The 19,120-nt window shown below is 59.1% G+C and overlaps 1 protein-coding gene across 1 annotated transcript in view; it reads right to left on the bottom strand.

Moving 5' to 3' along the window:
• Positions 1 to 236: 236 nt before the first annotated feature.
• DPP6 (dipeptidyl peptidase like 6) overlaps positions 237 to 19,120 on the bottom strand; it is a 650,194-nt gene continuing 631,310 nt past the window's right edge. Inside the window, 8 exon segments of the mRNA XM_047695453.1 lie at positions 237 to 1,234; positions 3,210 to 3,283; positions 3,377 to 3,449; positions 4,235 to 4,293; positions 6,291 to 6,402; positions 9,308 to 9,362; positions 14,487 to 14,681; positions 16,515 to 16,584. Coding sequence (XP_047551409.1) covers positions 1,088 to 1,234; positions 3,210 to 3,283; positions 3,377 to 3,449; positions 4,235 to 4,293; positions 6,291 to 6,402; positions 9,308 to 9,362; positions 14,487 to 14,681; positions 16,515 to 16,584 — 785 coding nt within the window. The 3' untranslated portion in view covers positions 237 to 1,087.

The following is a 19,120-nucleotide window of genomic DNA, read 5'->3' as shown; positions in this document are numbered from 1 at the left end:
GGAGTCCACCCTTTGTCTTTTCTTGTTCTTTTTTTTTTAACCAAAGGCCATCTGAAAAGCCTCGACAACTCATCAAGGGGGAAAGGGATGGGCTTCAAGACATATGGAGATCGTGTGACTCTAAGCCAAATCCTAATGCAGCTTTGGGGGAAAGAAGTTTTATTTACGACTTTTCTTTCTTTCTTTCTTTTTAGTGAATGGTATTGGATGTCTTTTTCCCCCTCAGTTTTTTTTTCTTTTTGAAATTTCTCCACGAAGTCTCAAGACAGTCTCGAGGAGACAGCAGTTAGTTACTTCTGATCTGTTTCTTTATCCAGATGAGCGCAAAGCCTACACATGGACTAAAGAACACAAAGCCAAACAAAGCCAAACAAAGAAAAGAAAACGAAACAAAAAAGGAAAAAAAAAAGAAAGAAAAAAGAAAGCAAGAAAGAACGAAGAGAAAAGGAAGAAAGCAAGAAAGCAAGCGAGCACAGCAAAACAACCCCAGGACCGGAGACAGTGTCAGGTATAAACCATAGAAAAATAGGAATTAATTCCATAAGCTTAACCACTAGCATTAGCTACAGTAACACTGTGTGCAGCCCCTTAAAATACCGGGTCTCCTAATTACAGGAAGGAGCAAAGCCAATCTATGGACAAGTACGGTTACGGTCATTGTGCTATAGTGTGTCCGTGGCGCAGTGACAGGGGGCGGGAGGAGAGCTGCGGACAGGGGCGCGGCTGGCGAGCAGGGGCGGGTCTGCGCGCTCCTGCTTCTCAGCGGGGACTGGAGCGCCGGTTTCTTCTCTGCCGTCCATGCTTTGCTCCGTTCCCTGGGGAGAGGCCGTGGGATGCACCGGTCACTCTGGGGCCGGGAGGAGGCGAGGCTGTGGTTCCAGGCGCGGGGGAGTCTTGGTGAGCGGTGACACGTCTCGGCCTGGGAAGGAGCCGGTTTCCGGAGCAAAAGTGCCTTCGGGACGCAAGACACATGCTGTGGGAAGTCACCCTTCTTGCCCCGGCCCTGCCCCTGCGGCGAGGGAGGCGGTCCCGGCTGCACACTGTCAGGAGGAGCTCCCCTCCCGCAGCGCTCGGGGCTGGCTCCAGCTCAGTCCTCCTCCTCCTCCTCTTTCGCGGTGGCCGCGGGCGGCTTGTCCTGAATCCGGAAGCATTCCACGAAGAAGCCGATGATGGATCGGTACAGGTGCTGGTGCAGGGAGGCACTGTGGAAGTAATGGCTCTCGTCCGGGTAGATCTGCGGGGAAGGCGGGGAGAGGTTATGCCAGCCGTGGCCCCCGGGGGCCTGGGGACACACGGGGGATGCGAACCCAGCACCGCCCAGACACCACGCACGCAGGGCTCCGTTTCAGCCGGCGAATCGGATTTCCCAAGCTGCTCCTCCTTCTCTGGGAGGCTCCGCCGGGCACGGTGGGCTCTCAGGGAATCCGCAGGCTAAATTAGGACACGTTTTGTTCAACAGACACCGTCCCAGTCTGGATCTGCTGGTTCGGGTTGGGTACACACCCCGGGACCACAGGGGCTCTGGCCCAGGTCTCTAGGCACCAGGCTTCCCAAAGACGTGGGAAGAATTCTGGGCTGTCTCTACAACCCTCACCTGCCTTAGGCTCACCCTGGGGCCGTGGGCAGGGAACTTTCCTGAGCCTCAGTTTCCAGCTGTGCCAAGTGGAGATGGTCATCGTCACAGAACCCAGCTCAAAAAGTTTTGTGAGGATTCCACGCTTAGAGTAAGAACAGACCGCAGGGACCCAGTATAATGACACCCCCTGTCCCCTAGGGGTGCTGCAGCGTTTCCACACAAAGGTACCCATTCCAGCAGGGACTCAGAGCCAAGTCTAACTGATGGGGAAGCCCACGCGCTTTCCATGACGCCAGGCTGCCCCCAGCGTTTGTAATCCTGCCTTCCTCCATGTCTCTGGAGTATTTTAGAGTACTTATAAATGATGCAATGGAGCTCTTACACAGACTTTAAAATGTCTGTAGTATAAAAAGACCCAAGGAAGGGTGTACATCTCTCCCGCTCTTGGTCCCCATGCCCTATGCCCTTCCCTGGAGTTGGCCACGGCTACCAACTCGCTGCGTGTCTGTGCAGACCTGAGCCGTGCCATGGCACTGGGCTGGGGTCCCTTTTATGGTCTCAAGTGTGGTCTACAATGCATCTTGCTCAAAACCTTGCTGATTTAGCTCGGTCTATGCCGTGGGGAGTGACCCACATTAGCACATGGAGACTCACCCTTCAACCTTCCACAGTTGTATTATTACATGTCTAGAATTATTTAACAATACCGTAGTGACTCTCAACCTTACCATGATCTGAACACTTTCAGAAGCAAACTCAAAGCTAACACTAACCACATCCTTCCTTTCCCCATTCGTCAACACTCAGGCCAAACCCTTCCCTGCAGGAAGCTCCCCTTGCCTGCCCAGCCATCATGTGACCCTCCAAAGCAGTGGCGTGGGAAGGCCAGGGGCTCGGGACAGAAGGCAGGCAGCTGTCCGTGCCAGGGAGTACCTAGTGGGCGAAATTTCCCATTTATCTCTAGACCTGAAAAGGCCATCGGGGTAAGATGTGTTTTCCCAAGGGAACCCATGGTCAGGAAGGAAACGGAAGATGATTCTAGAAGCAGCACAGTGTGTGGCTGGAAGGAGCCCAGATGTGAGCAGCTGGGTCAGTATTTGACGCCAGTGAAAACAAGCCTGTGAGTTTGTTTCATGGAAGGGCAGCCCTCTAATGGCTGCTCAGCCACAGAAGATTCTGGAACATTCTTCCAGAATTCAGTGAACGTGTGTTGCTGTCCAGAGGGAGGCTGGTGGAGAAGGCTCAGGACCAGCACATGTAAAGCCCCCACCTCTCCAGGAGGCTGCTTGCATGTGCGCTGGTCAACAGCCCCCTCTTCACCTGCCAGGGCCACCTCCAGCCTCACTGTAGTGGTGTGTGGCCATTTTGGCCTCACTCATTGCCCAGAGGTGGGGGGAGGCAGTGCAGTTCTAACCGGCCTTGCACATGGCTCAAGGGCAGGATGGAGCCATCATCACCAATTACTAGAGAAGATAAGCGGCGCTAATTCGTCTGCCCGACGCGCCCTGCCGGCCTAGGACCACTGTGACGCAGGTGTCTGCAGGAATGGGACTAACTGGATACCCATCGGTTCCTTTTCCACAGAAGGAGCGTGTCTCTCTGAGTGCGGGGCCGAGACGTGCAAATGCCGTACCTGTAAGCTGTAATTAGCCTTCCCCTTAATCAGCTGCGTGATGAGTTCTGCTGTGTGCTGGAAATGGATTTTTTCTGTTAAAAGAGAGAGAGAGAGAGAGAGGAAAGGCCCGGTTAGCCCCTAACAGCATGACGGTGATGCTGAGAAGCGGCGTCCTTGGCCCTTACCATCCGCGGTTGCGTGAATGATCAGAAACTGCTGTCCCTCCAGGGCCGGCACGCGGTGCGCCACCTTGGTCATCTGCACACGTGGGGGCAAGGCGACAGAGTTAGTGGGCCCCGCTGCTGGCCAGAGGCTTCTCCCGGATCCCTGACTGAGAAGGTAGCTGGGGGCCCGGGGCCAGTCTCGGGAGGACTGGGGGCTTTCGGGTGCCCTGTGGAGGTGCCCGCGTGGAGGAGGAAAGGGTGGGAGGGAAGGGGGCATGGGAGCGGTTTCACCCACTGCGGGTGGCCTCTGAGGGCCCTCATTTCCGCCAGTGCCACTGGGGGAGGACACCTGGCCGGACAGTCTGTGCACGGATCTCGGCTCTGAAACCAGGCCACCCCCCATCCCCGGGGGCAGAAGTGTGGCCACCACCTGCCACCAAGAAGCACCGCACGTGACACCCGCACTGGCCGCTCTGTGGCCATGAAGGAGCAGGCGGCATCAGGGGACTTTCTATTGCCCAACCGATGGCCTATTTTCCCAAAAATGGAGCCAGCCTTGGGGAAGGGGACCAGCAGTCATCTGTGCCCAACGAATTGGACCCTGGGACAGACCCTCTGGCCGTTGGAAGACTTCCCTAACTCCGTCCTCGCCCCTTGGGTGCCAGAGAGGGAAACCGCACGGACCCGGGGGAGGCCCTGGTCCCCTCGGCTCACAGCCTGGAGTAGGGTCTTCTCAGAGTGAGTCTGGTGGGGGAGACAGAGGACACAGTGGGCCCAGGGAGGCAGTGTGGGTCCCAGAGCTGAGCAAGGGGCCAGAGGGACGAGACCGATCTCACCCAATTCCCTATCCTGCCAGACGGCCGGGGCGCCCACACATACCTCGTACGCCCTGTTGTCAAGTCCATGCAGACCCAAGTACCTCTCGGAAAATGCAGACGCTGGACACAGGCAGAGGAAGGCAGGTTACCCAGGGCGAGGCCGCGCAAAGCCCCAGACGCAGGGGCACCCCCTTGCAGGGCAGATGTCTGCTTCTAAGACACCCCTCAACCTGCAGGTCTTTGCCCGGGGAAGCAGACAGCACCGTGCTAGCGTTTGAACATGCTAGAGTTGGTGGTCGGGTTTAAGCAACAGACCAAACCTTGATCAACGAAACCATTCATCTGAAGCCTCAATAAAGAGGGTAAGAGCTCCCCCCCGCCGCCCGTCCTTTGTTTTCAACATGTAGGAAAGACAAATCCTAAAGAGCAGATTTTCATCTGGATTTGCCTTTTTTTTTCTTTTTTAAGACGAGACATGTCCCATTCTAACTGAGTCCCTGGCTCCGGGTCCAGATTCTGGGTGAGGAGCGGGTATCCACCTAGTCAGGACAGTCGGGATGGAAGGAGTTCCAGAGGCTTCTGCATCCTGGAGTAAGGGGAGGAGACCATGCAGGACCCCTGCCTGGAGCACTGGGACCAATCAAGGTCCAGACGGTGCATTCATGTGCACTCAAATCAGGCACATTTGAAATAGCATGATTAAAAACTTTAAGGGGCGCCTGGGTGGCTCAGTGGGTTAAGCCTCTGCCTTCGGCTCAGGTCATGGTCTCAGGGTCCTGGGATCGAGTCCCGCATCGGGCTCTCTGCTCAGCGGGGAGCCTGCTTCCCTTCCTCTCTCTCTGCCTGCCTCTCTGCCTGCTTGTGATCTCTCTCTCTCTGTCAAATAAATAAATATTAAAAAAAAAAAACCTTTAAGTCTCACTGAATTTAAAAAAGACAAAATGGCCTACATATCTGCCTGTGGGAAAATTAATTTTAAATTACTAAAATGTTGAACGAGAGGAGTTCTTACAGGACTGTAAGGTGATGTTCGCGTTAGAGCTCTTCGCAACAATCAGTGCGTCTTTTGTGAGCACTCTGGCTGCAGGAGGTGGGGGGCTGGGGCCGCTGGACCCTGTGGCGCCCGAGGTGCCGAGCTGGGGTCTGGGGGCGGGTGTGGCCAGGGTCCTGGTACCCTTGGCAGAGCAGCGACAAGGAGCCCTCTCCATTTCCCGTTAATCGGGCTGCTTTGTGCAGTGTAGCTGGGGTTCACGGCCCGGCCTCCCCACAGCCTAGGCCTGGGAGCCAGTTCTCAAGCCCATAAGGAATACCTCGCCACGTGTTTTTAAAAAAAGCATGAAAAAATAAAAATAAAAATAAAAAATAAAAAAGGACGAACGTCACCAAAGCATCCACAAGGAGAGAAAAGGGGCCGGCTGACCAGGAGAGTGTGGGAAGCCTCGAATCCCAAAACTGAGCCCAAAGAGCCACGGTGGTGCCTGGCAGAGGTCCGGTTCCCATACGTGGGAGGCCTGCCCAGTGTCCGGTCGCCCAGTCTGCCATCCTGACGCCCCATCCCAGGCCTCTGCCTCGTGCCTGTTCGCCAGGCAAGGTGCTGGCCACGTGCCACCTGCACCCTGGGGGGAGGCTGAGTACAGCTTAGCTGCCAGGCCTCCACCGGATCGCCACCAGGTGGCCGTCCCCTCAGCCCACCCCCCCCCCCCCCACGGCCCTCCTCAGGGAATCCGTGCCCAAACAGGCCCCAGGCCCCCAGACACAGAGCGCGAGCAGTGCTCCTGCCCCAATTCTGGCGACAGAGGGGCCCCCGTGGGACAGCAGCTAGGGCCTTCCAGCCAGCACGCCCGCAAGGCTGCAGCTCCAGCAGGGTACCCCCAGGCCAGGGTCTAGCTCCGGGTCTCCTGTGTCGGGAAGGGGACAGGCATCGGTGGGTTGACCACTTCCATCTAACTAGTGACCTGAAGCCCTCCCTCCCCTGCCTGGCTTCTCTCCGGGTCACTCGTTAGCCACCCGGCCCCTGGTGGCCTCCCCTTGGTGACGGGTGTATGGAGCGGGGGCAGCAGGTGGGAGCACGGTGAGAGGGGAGCACGGGGCCGGGTCGGTGACCTCACGACCCTTACCGTAGAGCTTGAAGTCTGTGATTGGAGAGAGAGCAGAGCCACAGGTGAACACCTGAGCCTGGTTTTCCCCCTTCGCAGGGAGGATGTAGGTGCTCAGATACCCGCCGTAGTCCTGGGACAGAGAAAGGGGGTGAGTGGGTGGAACATCAGTGACGCTCGTGAGAACCGCGCAGATGTGAGGTCAGCGACTCGGCACCGCCATCGCGTCATTTCTGTTAGAAAGTAAAGAGGATGAAAGGCAAACTCCATCCCAACTAGATACACAGGATGCACGGCCTCCCCTCTCGGGGTCCCATGTCAGGCAATATAATGATGACGGGAGGGCAGCCATGGTGGGGGGCCGGGACGGGCTGTGCGCGTTGAGTCACATCGAGCCCTTCCAAGTCATCCTTTCCTTGTGGTGTGTGTGCTGCCTTTCCGTCTCCAGCAAAGCCAAGCCCTGATCCTGATGCAGGGCTGGTGAGGAGCCTGTGCCAGAGGGCCCGGGTACCCGTCTGCCAGGATGCCCACGTCAGCGTGTGCGGAGATAGGCGTCCACGCGGGCGTGGGACACGGCAGCTCCTTTAAGTCCTATAGTGCCCTGAGCTCGGGGCTGACAAGCAAGACCCCTGCTTCACCTGGGCCGTCCAGAGAGGGCATGGCCTGACCAGTGATCTGCCATGGGCGCCTCTGAAGCCGCATGGCTCAGGTGTGTCCCCTCCCCCGACACGGATGGGAAGCTGTGATGAGCAAATGTGGGAAGGGGCAGGAGCAGAGCCGCAAGGGAACCAGGTGTGTTCTCCTGGGGCCTGGGGCTGTTGAAGATGCTGTGTGTGTGCATGGGCGTGCTTGTGTGTGTGGGACTGTGCGTGTGCTTGTGCATGTTTGTGTGTTCACAGGTGTGTGTGCACGTGTGTGTGCTGGGGCATATGAGTGTGTGCATATGCTGGGGTGTGTGTGTACATATGTGTAATGGGAGTATGTGTGCATAAGTGTATGCATGGGAGTGTGTGTGTACTGGGGTGTGTGTATGGGTGTGTGCTGGGGCATGTGCGTGCATATGTGTGTATGCGAGTGTATGTGCATGAGTGTGTGTATGCTTGTGTGTGTACTGGGGTGTTGTGCATGTGCACATGTAGGGTGTGTGTGCACGTGTGTGGGGAGTGTGTGTTGCATGTGTGCATGTGCATTTATGTGTGTGCTGGGGTGTGTGTGCTGGGGTTTGTGCATGCCTATGTGTGTATGGGAATGTGTGCGTGCATGCGTGTGTGTGGTGTGTGTGTGCTGGGTGTGTACATGCATGTGCGTGGTGTGTGCTTGTGTGTGCTGGGTGTGCGCGTGCATGCATGTCTGCTGGGGTTGGAGGGTCGAGTGTGCAGAAGCCACAGGCCTGACGGAGACGACGGGGCAGGCCCTGCCGCGCCAGCCTCACTGCAGAGCGGACCCTTCAGACTGCGTGCTAGTTCATCACCCTTTCATACCGTTCCTTCCACGGGACGGGACGGGGATATCTTGTCTTAATGACAATAAAAGCATCTTTTTAGTTTCTAGTTTATGATTTTCATTGTCAACAGAATCGGTAAGTCCTCACATGTCATCCCACCACTCGTTTTCAAAAAAATGTGGACTGACGACCCCGCATGCTGGCGGGGATGGGGAGCACCAGGACCCCTCACTCCCAGCTGGTGCGGACGCCGATGGGGCAGCCCCGTCGAAGACAGTGTGGCGGTTTCTTACAAAACGGGATGTACTCTACCATGTGACCCAGCAACCACCCTCCTCGGCATTTACTCAAAGAAGCTGAAAACTTACACGCACACAAAAACCTGTGCCTGGAGGGTCACACCAGTTCTACTCACAAATGCCCGAACCCGGGAGTAGCTGAGTGTCCACACAGGCGCTGTTCCTGGCACGTTATTCTGTGCTGAGAAGTAACCAGAGCTCGAGCCACGAGACCCGGGACGTAAGCTACCAGGTGAGAGAGGCTGGTCTGGAAAGGCTACGTGTGTGTTTGAGGAGGAGCGAGCACTGACCAGAGACGGGCCTGGGCCGAGGGTCCCTGCCTTGGCCTGGCCCGGCCATCCACCCGTCCCGTGTGGGTACAGCGGGGTGACAAACACTGACACCCAAAGTCACACCTACGAATGATCCCAGTGGCTCTGAGCCCCTCACAGGCACTAACTGGTCCCCGCCAGCAGGGACAGAACCTCTAGGACTCTGCGCCCATGCTCTGGTCTGTCCCTGAGCCTGAGAGAGAAGCCATCGGGCCCTCCCCTCTGTTGCTTCACCTCCGGAGGGGCTCCAGGAGGCCATCTGGGGTCACCACGTCCCAAACGTATGCTGCCCTCTGAGAACGCTGGGCAATGACTTAAGAGGTTCCAGGGGCAATGACTTAAGAGGTCGTCTCTGGATTCCGTCTTCAAGCCTCCACCCACCATGATGTCACTGCAAGGTGACCTGTGCTCCAATCGCGCTCCTGGAGGGAAGCCGGGTCTGTGCCCGTCCCTCTGTGCCTCACTCCCTTGCGATCAAGAGGCCACGGATTCAGGCTAAGAATGGGGGTGAGGGGCGTGTGCCCAGGTGACACCAGCTGCCCCCACGGGTCTGACTTGCAGCCCTGGGCCTACAGCCCCTGGCTGTGGGCAGCCCTGCGGAATGGGAACCGCCTCCTTCCCTCCTTCCGTGTTGGCAAACCTATAAATTAATGTGGTCCCTGCTCATGGAGATACACAGAAATAAAGACCCCTGCCCGCCCTTGCTTCCCAGGATACCACACCAGGCGCCGCGGCTTCCATAAGAAAGGGGTTAGGGACCTAATGAAGTGCTCTCACGGGATCTGGCTTCTCATTCTTCCCTTGCACAGACGGAGACAGAAACTCTGAGACCTGAGCGGGTCGAGGGAGCCCTGCTGGGATCTGTCTGCGTCTGTGCAAGGGAAGCCCCGGACAAGCCCCGTCAGGGCTGGGTGAGGGGGGTGGGCAGGGCTCTCGGGTTGGGGCAGGGAGGGGGCGCCCCGACCAAGCTCGGCGCGGGCTCACCTTCCCGAACACGGCCACGCGCGTCTTGTCAATGTACTGCTCCTTCAGCATCATCCTGCAAGGCCAACAGAGAGAGGGGAGAGTGAGTGTACCCCATGTTTATGGTCTTTCGTAGCGCACGGACACGGGCAGTAAGTCCACACTGAAGGCCTCAAAGAGCCCGGGTGAGAACGGTCTGGGTCCCTCCGACTTGCCGACCCAAAGCCAGGAATGCAAAGCAGCCCGGACCGTTCTGGAGACCAGGCGCTGTGGGGTCCCTGTCCTCGGCTACCATCTGCTCCTCACTTGGACCATAGGACTCCCAACCGCCCCACACTCTGGGAGGGTCCTCTGGGATCTGGAGAGCAGACCCTGGCTCTGAGCTAAGGGGCTTGGAGTCAGGCGCCGTGCTCTCACCACACCTGCCAGGTCCTTTGTCCCCAACTCCCGTGGGGGGCCCCTGCCTTGTGCTTTCTGCCTTGGACACTAGCAGTTCAATGGTCCTGCCGGTGCTGCTGGCAGATGACCAGCTGCTTCCTGGGTCTCTGCAAGTTGCTTCCCTTCATGTGTGCGCCCTCCCCCACCCCATACAGCCCTGTCCCCGCATTCCTGCACGCTGCTGATCATCCCCTTGCTTCTGTCTTCTGGGTTGTGCTGGTTGGCCGGAGCCGTCCCATCCCTGACAACTGCCCACCTAGGCTGGAGTGAGCTGAACGCTCTGGGTACCATGTTCTCAGAGCCAACATGCAAAGGACCAGCCCTCTTCCCAGCTTGGAGCAACGCTGTCCCTGACTTTCCTGATGGAGGAGGGTCGTGAAAGAATGTCAGAAGTCGGGCCTAGAGGCCGCCAGCCCCACAGAAGTGGGAAAGAGAAGGAGGTTGGAATCGGCAGATCACGGGAAGATTCTGTGCTTGAGCAGAAGTGCTCACAGGAGCGCGAGCGAGATTCGGGAACAAGTGGGAGATACCACGAGTAGGTCCAGAGAAAGATTCTCAAGAGAAAGACAGAGCAACACTTCCAGAACTAAAAAATGCTGACAACGGTGGGGCACGAGGTGGGCGACCTGCTCCGTAGTGAGCCGTGTCCCCAGTGGTCCTTCACCCCCAAATACTGATCTAACGAGACAAGGTCGGGTGCAGAATGGCTAAGTCCTCACCTGCCCCGCAAGACGGCATGAGATGGGAGCTCATGCTGCAATGACAACTGTGCTCTGGGCCACGGAGGGCTGGGTGTGGTGGCCTCTGCCCGACAGGCCTGGTGGGAGGGAGCAGGAGTAGGGCAAGGGACTCTGTTGTTGTTGATTTCAACAGCGGTTATGGGTTAAACTCCGAAAATTACGGTCAAGTCCCAACCCCTAAAACCTCAGAGTGAGACCTCAGAGTGTTTGGAAATAAGGCCATCAGATGTAGGTAGTTAAGAAGAGGTTAAAGTCCGTGCCCTTGATCCAGTGTGACCGGTGTCCTTAAAAGAGGACAGACCCAGAGACCCAGGAGGAGTGCCATAAAGAAGGAAGATTACAGTCACGTGTCTGCAAAGCCAAGGAACAAGGAACAAAGCCAAGGGACAGTCTGTGGGGACCACGGAGCGAGGAGTGAGGCACGTGCACCACGACGGGCTCCATTCCGACTTGCGAAATGACTTGGATTTCCACCCTCAGCCTTCTGCCCCCCAAGTCCGCAGAACCGTGAGCCTTGGGCCACCCTTTCCTCTGGTCACTGAGTGACTCACCTCCTGACGTCAATGCCAGAAATCTCGATACTGACCCCCACTGATAAGGTACTCCGGAATCTTCCAAGGGTGGTTGTTTTTTCCACCATCAACTACTTTTGTCATCTTGTACCTGTATTTTTGCCGACAAACCAAGCAATTCCCACGTGGTGACTTGTCTTCCGGTGAACAGCGGAACCCCAAGATCAAGAAGAGCCCGATTTCATGTGCGGGGAGCACTTGGCATTGCTGGGGTGGTCTGAGGCCAGCAAGAGCTGAAGTGAGTCCATCATGTGCTTATCTTTACGGAGCATGTCCTGAGATCGGTTCCATGCTGGTCTGCAGAGGCCCCGGGGGGACAGGCCTCCAGCCCTCTAGAAGCATGGTCTACTGCGGAAGGGGGCTAGCACGGGGACGCGGTGTGATGGGAGGCCTGCTCACTGACTGGTGTGGCCACCGCTGAGGCGGCTGCGGGGAAGCCAGGAGCTGGTCAGCGTGGGTGAGACCGAGGTCAGGAGAACATCTCACGGGCGGCAGCACAAGGTCCGGGGTGAGCAGGGCTGCTCATCTTCAGGCGGGAGGACAGGGTCAGAGAAACCTCCATGGTGTCTGTGCCACCTAAGCCATGCTCCCAGCCACCGAGCACAACGGGGCCCTACAGCGAGGCCTCGGTGGCCTGGCGTGGGGTCCTCCACTGGCTCTCTTGGCAACGGGCTCCCCATCACCCTGGTGGAGCCTCTCAGAACCTGGCTGCCACTGGGAGACCCCCCCTTCCCACCTGGCCCTCCGTCCCCCCCCCCCCCCGCAGAGTGGCAGAGTCCCCTGCAGCCTGGTGTCACTCATGCCCTGGCATCCTTCACAGACAGCCCCCGCCCAACCCTCTGGCTAAGCCGACCCAGGCACCCTTCTTGGGGACCCAAGCTGACACAGGTGCCACGGCACCCTCGGAATGGGGGAAGCTCACAGCCCGGGCTTGATTTGGCAAGAAAGAGGAGCCAACGAGGGTGGGGGGAGAAATACAGCCAGTGCTTCTGTCCTGCTCTGTGTGATGGGGGTGGGGGGCATAGCACCGTGAGGCTGCTGACCCAGTGGGCCCTGGGACAAAGGCACAGAGGCGGAAGAAGATGGGAGAGTCACACAATGGGCTGGGGACCACCGCCAGCCGCATGGTTTCTTAAACTTCTGATAAAACTGGGTTATTTCTTTCTGAAATGAAAACACAGAGGCCCAGACCCTAAATAAAGCTTGGTCGAGTGCTCTGTGGCTTGAGACATCGGGACCTCAGCTTCCCACATGTCTTAAGAAGGCTGTAAGGTTTTCAATGGTTTGTGTGTCCTCATGTTTGCAAGCCTCGGTGGCCCAACTGTTGACGCTATTTACTGTCTTTCCAGAGCAGGTTCTGCCTTGTTTTTTGAACAGATGGCCAGATCAACTCCTTATTTTTAGAAAACACCGTGAGTGTGAAGCAACCCTTTGCTCTCTTGTTCCCGTGCTCGGAGGGGAGCGACCAGACCCAGCCAAGCACCTGCAGGGGTGCGGGCTGCCAGTGTGCCTGAAGGACGCTGCGACCTTCCGCCCGGGCCTCTGGGGCAAGGCGCTCTGTGCCCCACGATCCACAGGGCCCATCAGAGCGGGGTGGGCGAGGAGGGGCACCGAGGGAGGAAGGCTTTGCCTCCATGTCACAGGGCAAGCCCCATAGCCGCTGATGGAAGTCCCACCCCCACATCCAAGTCCCAACAGGACCCCTGCCCTTTTCCTAAGAAGCCTTCCTTGGCGGACACTGCTGGCTGCTGACCTGGCCTCCACCTTTGTCCTCCCCCTTCCACACAGAACCTAGAGCCCCACTGTCCACCTTTCTTCCCCTGTTCCCAGCTACATGAGGGGACCCCCTAGGTCTCAGGGTGACAGCCCACACCTCTCTGGCCAGTCACGGGTCCTGGATTCTGGACTGGTCAGGGGCATGTAGGGGGGGTTTGGTGGGTGCTTCTGGGGAAGCTCCTCCCCTCTTTTCTGGAAGTTTCTGGAAGTGGCTCCCTCCCCAGCCTGCCAGAGGTGAATGAAGAAGCAAGGGCCGAGGTGCTCTCCCGGCAGCTGTCCTGGAGCAGGAGGAGAGCCGGGCTCTGGAGAGGCCGAGAGGCCTGGCTGAGCAGAGCGAGAAGAGAGCCTGGGTCTTGGGTGGTACTGCTGAACCCTGAGGCCTCCGGTCGCTCTGGACTTCCAGAGCTGGGAGAGTTCCTTATTTCAAAAGCACGTTTGGCTTTGCCTGCCTGTGTGTTAGCTCCCAGGCAAAAGCACCGTTAGGATATCCTTCTCCGACCATCGGCCAGACGCTTCCCTCCCCTGCATTTTCTGAGAGGGCCCTGGGCACATCGCCTCGTCTCCGCAACCAGCTCAGTGCCCTTGAACAGAGAGGACCGCTCCTTTCGCTCACTCACTGCTTCACCCACTTACGATGACCTAACCATCAGCCCACACAGCGGCCCCCGACCTTTTCAGAAACAATGTCACAAGTCAGGAAGGTGACATGTTTCCGACGTGCAAAGCACGGAGCCACAGCAAGAGCGGGGATGGGACAGCAGCTTCCTCGCAGCCCTCCAGGGCACAAGCATTTGTCATCTGCCACATCGTGTCCCACCCTGTCCACGTGCCCCGGGGGCCAGCGTCCTGCACTCCTCTTCCGCTGGGAAGAACGACTGTTGTCACTAGAGGCCCCGTTCTGTGGGTTCCCCAGCCCCTCCCATCGTTCCCCGGACACAAGCCTGCTGACCGGCCGAGCGGTTCGGCAACATCTCCCGGCAGCTGGGTCATGTCCACGCCGCAGTCCGCAGTCCGGTGGACCGTGAAAAGCCTCGCTGCCCGCGGGGCTTGAAGGCCGGCACCGGCCGGGAACGGGCTCTTGATGTCTTTTTTCCAGGGCGACAATGAAAGTCTGGTCGTTTTGAGCATCTGTCCCTGGTGCTCATCCTCCTTCTCTTCCCTGCTGGTCCCTGCTCAGCGGCCAGCATGCGCAGCGACACGAGACAAGGACGGGCCACGCTTTGGGGCCGAGTGGGCTTTTCTGAGCCACCCCCTGGGTGCCAGGATCTTTTCCTCTGTCCCCCACCCCCGTTTCCCATCTTCCCTGCCTCCCCGCTCTCTCCCTTGTGATGAATGGCGAAGACGTGTGTGTGTATGCGTGCGCACGCGTGTGTGTGTGCGTGTGTGTGCACACACGCGTGTGTGTGCCTGCGACCACGGCGTTGCGGAGCCGAGCCAGTCCCACCCACAGGCTCAGCACCTTGTTTTCGTCCACACACGCCATCCCTGGCGGCTCGGCGGAAACTAGTATAAAAAGTCTCGGGAAAACGTTACTAGAAGCTTCCCCAAAGGCCGCCTTGGAATCGCCTGCGGAGTTGCTGTGAGCGTGAGCAGATCGCGGGGGACCCCGCGCGCCGAGCAACCTGTGACCAGGTCCCCCCCGCCCCTCCCTCCGGCGCCCCCAGGGGTCCTCACCGCACGGCCTCCATCTGGTCCTTCTCCTCCAGGGCGCCCAGCCTCCGCCCCACCTCGTGCAGGAGCTTGGTCCCCTGGAAGCCGCTACCGCGGCCGTCGCACTTGACAACCACGGCGCCATGGCTGCTCACCAGCACCGTCTCCCAGGTCACCGCAAACTTCTCGGCCACGCTCTGGCTGCCCGGGGCGCCGTCCCTGGAAGAGAACCCGCGGCCTCAGTCTGCGGCGAGTGGCTGGCCCCATGGACACCCGTGTCCCCTGGGTCCCCGTGCGGGGGCGATAGGCCGCCCCGCTGCACCTTGTCCCTGGCGACTGGCTGCCGGGATGGGGGACCTGGTGCCACGCTGAGGCATGGGCAATGACGCTCCCAAAGTCTTCTCTCTCTTAGTCGGACCGGACGATCGGGGGGGACGCCAGCCTCTGCGCGGCAACAGCAACGGCCGGCCGCCGCCCGAGAGCCAGCCTGCCGACTGTGCTGGCTGGGCCTGGCCCACGGAGGTGACAGCTCCTGCTGCCCCCGCCGTCCTAGTTTTCCCCAGGGACCGAGGGCGTGAGGGCGAGGGGCATGTTCGTGTGTGTGAGATGTGTGTGAGGAGTGCAGGTGCAGAGATGTGTGTGAAGTACGTGTAACTGTGTGATGGGTGTGCAAGGTGTGTTTGTGAGAGATGTGATGAGTGTGGATGCAGGTATGTGCGTGAAGGATGTGTAAGCGGTGCGTGTGTGACGGGTGTGTGAGGGGTGTGGGGGTGGGAGGGTGTGTGAGGGATGGGTATGTGAAGAGTGTGTAGGGGTGTGTGTGCAGGGTATATGTGAGGTGTGTGTGACCGGTGTTTGTGTGTGGGTGTATGTGAGGTGTATGCGTGAGGCATGTGTGTGAGAGGTATGTGTGACAAGTGTGTGAGGAGTGCATAAAGTGTGTGTTGGAAGGGGTGTGTGAGATGTATGGTGTAAGGGGTTATGAAGGGTGTGGGATGTGTGTGAAAGGGTGTGTGAGGGGAGTGTGGTGTGAGGGACATGTGTGTTGGGGGTGTGTGACGGGTGTGTGAGGCACGCGTATGGTTGTCGGCCCAGTGCTAAGCCTGCCCGACGACAGGGGAGCAGGTTAACAGCAGACGGAACTGACCCTGGGTCTAAGTCGGGGGCAGCTCCGTGGCGGCTCCCTTGGCTGCCGGGGGACCAAGCCCCGGGCCCAGGAGCAGGCTCAGTCCGGTGCTGCGATGCGCACTCAGGCGCGAGCTTTCCCCGCGGTCCTGCGACCACACGGCCACCGCCGCTCTGCCCCAACCGCCTTCCCGTAAGCGCGTGAGGGCTGCTCCCAGGAGGCCGTGGCTGAGCTCAGCCCCCCGCGTGCTCTGTGCCCCGAGAGAGCACACACGGAGGCGGAGAGAGGACGTGTCGCACATCTGGGTGGCATCTGCCCTTAAAAACCCCTCGCGTGGGCGCCTGGGTGGCTCAGTGGGTTAAGCCGCTGCCTTCGGTTCAGGTCATGATCTCAGGGTCCTGGGATCGAGTCCCGCATCGGGTTCTCTGCTCGGCAGAGATCCTGCTTCCCTCTCTCTCTCTCTCTGCCTGCCTCTCCATCTACTTGTGATCTCTCTCTGTCAAATAAATAAAATCTTTAAAAAAAAAAAAAAAAACCCTCGCGTGCCCGGCGTGCCCGCGTGAACCCTGCACTCGGCCTGCGCCTCCTGCGGGACGTGAGCCCTCGGGGGCCTCCGTCCCGCGCCCGTCGGGGCTCCCAGCCCAGCGTCCCCGGCCCCGCCCGGCCGAGCCTGTTCACAGCCACGGTGGTGCCACCCGCCCGGGAAGACCTGCTCGGGTCTCGGACCACGAGCAGACCGCAGTGAGGGGTACGGCCCCCCGCCTGTGCTCGTCGGGGGCTCTGAATGCCTCAGGTGGCCTGGCCCCCCTCCCGATCTGCTTTCCAGCCTCCTTCCTCACGCTCGTCTTTCAAGAGTTCCGTTTGGGTCCCCATGGTGTCACTGGGTCCCCAGGCCAGCACCCCGAGGCGGCGGCGACGGTACTCACACCACCAGCAGCAAGGGGTAGTGGGCGGTGTCGGTGAAGGTCGCCGGCTTGAGGATCTGGACGGGCAAGTCTAGGCATAAACAACACAGGGCGGCACGTCAGGGGGCAACGCGCCCCGGGAAGGAAGGGGCGCTGGCCACGGTGTGCCATGGAGTGCCGCGGAGGCCCCGGGAGAAGGACACTTTGGAGGGGACTTGGGGGGGTCCCCCCACGGCCCTGGGGCTGGCCCTTTTACCTCAGCGACTCTGGCCTGCTGAGTGACCTCAGGTAGATCGCCCAGCCACCTCGACACTGAGCTTCTCCAGCTGAAGCTTCAACCCAAGCTTGCAAACAGGGTGCCGAAACCCAGAGAAGCCCGGAAGGCCGCAAACCCTTGTCCACAGCCAGATTCCAGGCTGGGAGAAATGAAATCGCAAGGACGCCACGTGTCTGTGCCCGCAGCGGTGCCGAGACACACAGTTGAGTGGGGACGGACATCGGGGGGCCACGGGGATGGGGACGGTATGAGAGCAGGGCGCGGGCGGCAGCCCAGAGGGCGAGGCTGGGAGCCGGGGCAGCCCCGCCGTGTGCAGGTTGGTGCCGGCCACCTGACTGCCCGCAAAGCCCACCGCCAGGGACAGCGAGAGCGGAGGCGAGGGGGCCGTGGCGCGAGCTCCTTCAGATCTTGGCCAGGCAGCCGCGACTCCGTGTGGGAGGGAGGGGGCTCCCATACCAGTTTCTTCTGTCCCCTCCCCCAAACACACCTTCCTGCCCAAGTTAGAAATTGTTCGTTGATGTGGACTACGCCAGATTAGCAATCGAACTGGAATCAGTAGCCTTTTCACCGTGATCACTACGGATACATCCAGGCTGGGGGGCGGGCTCCGACCAGGCTCTGACCAGGCGCTCATTACTGACTCCGGCCGAATGTTAATGGCTTTGCAAATTGGATCAATGGCCCAGGGACGGGCAGAGAGGCAGGCGTCTGACTTTATCACGCAACATCCATAAAACATGGTCTGGGCTGCGCTCTGCCGCTGATAAGCCCGCGGGCGACCTCGGCCACCACTGGCTGCATACAGGGCCGGGAGCCCTTCCTGAAGACGGACTGTTTCCCGAAGGAGAGCCTGAGCCTCCAGTGGCATGAAATGAAAAAATAAAACATAACCAGACAGGTCGGGAGGAACACGTCTTGCAGACTGTGACCCCAGAGGGGTGACATTCAGGTGACAGTCCCCACACACGCCTGCTTTCCTAGCACCTGCATTCCCACCCACCTAGCAAGGAAACCTTGCACGGGGAGGAACTCCGATGGCAAGGGTGGGAGAGTTGATGATTTGTTTCTAACGGTCTTTGTCTGCATTTTCGGAGGGGATGGTGTTAGGATTTGGGAAACTGCTGGGATAGCGTGTGTGCATTGGCGTGGAGAAGGAGGGCAGCGGGCCCAGGAGATGAAGAATTTTGTAAAGAAATACGATCTGGCCTCGCTGGCTGCGATAGGAAGCAACGGACATGGGAAAATCTGACGGTATGTTCCAGAAAAAGTACTGCCGGGGTTGGGGTGGGGCAGGAAGTCGAAGGCTGACCCCGGAGGGCCTCCAGGCCGGCCGCACAGCCTGGGCAAGGACCCTGTGGTGTGCAGTGGGAGTGAGCGTGAACGATGAACCCCGTGCTGTCACGTTGCACCGGGGCCTGTAAATGTTGGAGCCTGTCTCGAGGTCTATGGACAGACCCGGGAGGTAACGGGGTCGGAACCAAAGCGTGGACATTGCTCACCTATTTATTCAGCCGTCCTGCCATCCTTCTGTCCTTCTGTCCCTCCCTCCCTCCATCATTCACCCCACCCCCCATCAATTTAAAATCATCCTGCTGTTTTCCTGCCGTTTGGTTCTTCCCTACAGAAGAACATGGCACCAAGAAACACGCAGTTGTTTAAGGTTCTCGTGAATTTGAGTCTGTTCTGAGTAACTGGACGCCAGGGTCCATGTGGACCCTGCCCAGCTGCGCTCTGTGGGGGCCGCCCAGATTTTCCTCTGACCTGCTCCTGTGGTAGGCGGAGTCCCTGACGGGCCCTCCATATGCGGGTTCCCCCGATCTGCCCAGTGTAGCTCTCTTCACGGAGCAGCAGGGACAGGGGTGGGATTTAAGACAAACAAGCCGAGACCCGGAGGAATCCATCAGGAGCTTGGTGTCACCCCGGGCCACACGCCCGTGCTTCTTGCTGGTGTGTCCTATGTCTCCCGATCACCATCAGAGCTGGGATTCCCACGGTTCCTGTGTGTCCTCATGCTCTGCTGGTCTTGGGAGCATCTTGCCCCCTCGTTTTCAGCTCTGCCGCTTCCTCTGAGCCCTGATGGCGGCATCTGTGCACAACGTAGTCCTGCGTGTCTACGTCCTTTTGGTTTACTGCTCTTCTCGCTCTGGCCAATCAGCCTGCCTGGCGCCCACGCTGGGCCCGCGGCTCCCTGGACGCCCAAAGCTGCCCGTGGCTCTGGGCCGAGTGGGTCCTGTGGAATCTGAGCGCATCTCGTGGAGACCCAGGAGAAACTCAGCGGGCTAGGGATGTGGTGGGAGTGACCCTTGAGACCTGTGGCAAGAGACCCCCAGGGCCCTCACCTCATCTCCCG

Source organism: Lutra lutra, chromosome 11, assembly GCF_902655055.1.
Source record: "Lutra lutra chromosome 11, mLutLut1.2, whole genome shotgun sequence".
Taxonomy (NCBI): Eukaryota; Metazoa; Chordata; class Mammalia; order Carnivora; family Mustelidae; genus Lutra; species Lutra lutra.
The sequence above is the reverse complement of the archived record's forward strand: the minus strand, read 5'-3'. Positions and strand labels throughout refer to the sequence as shown.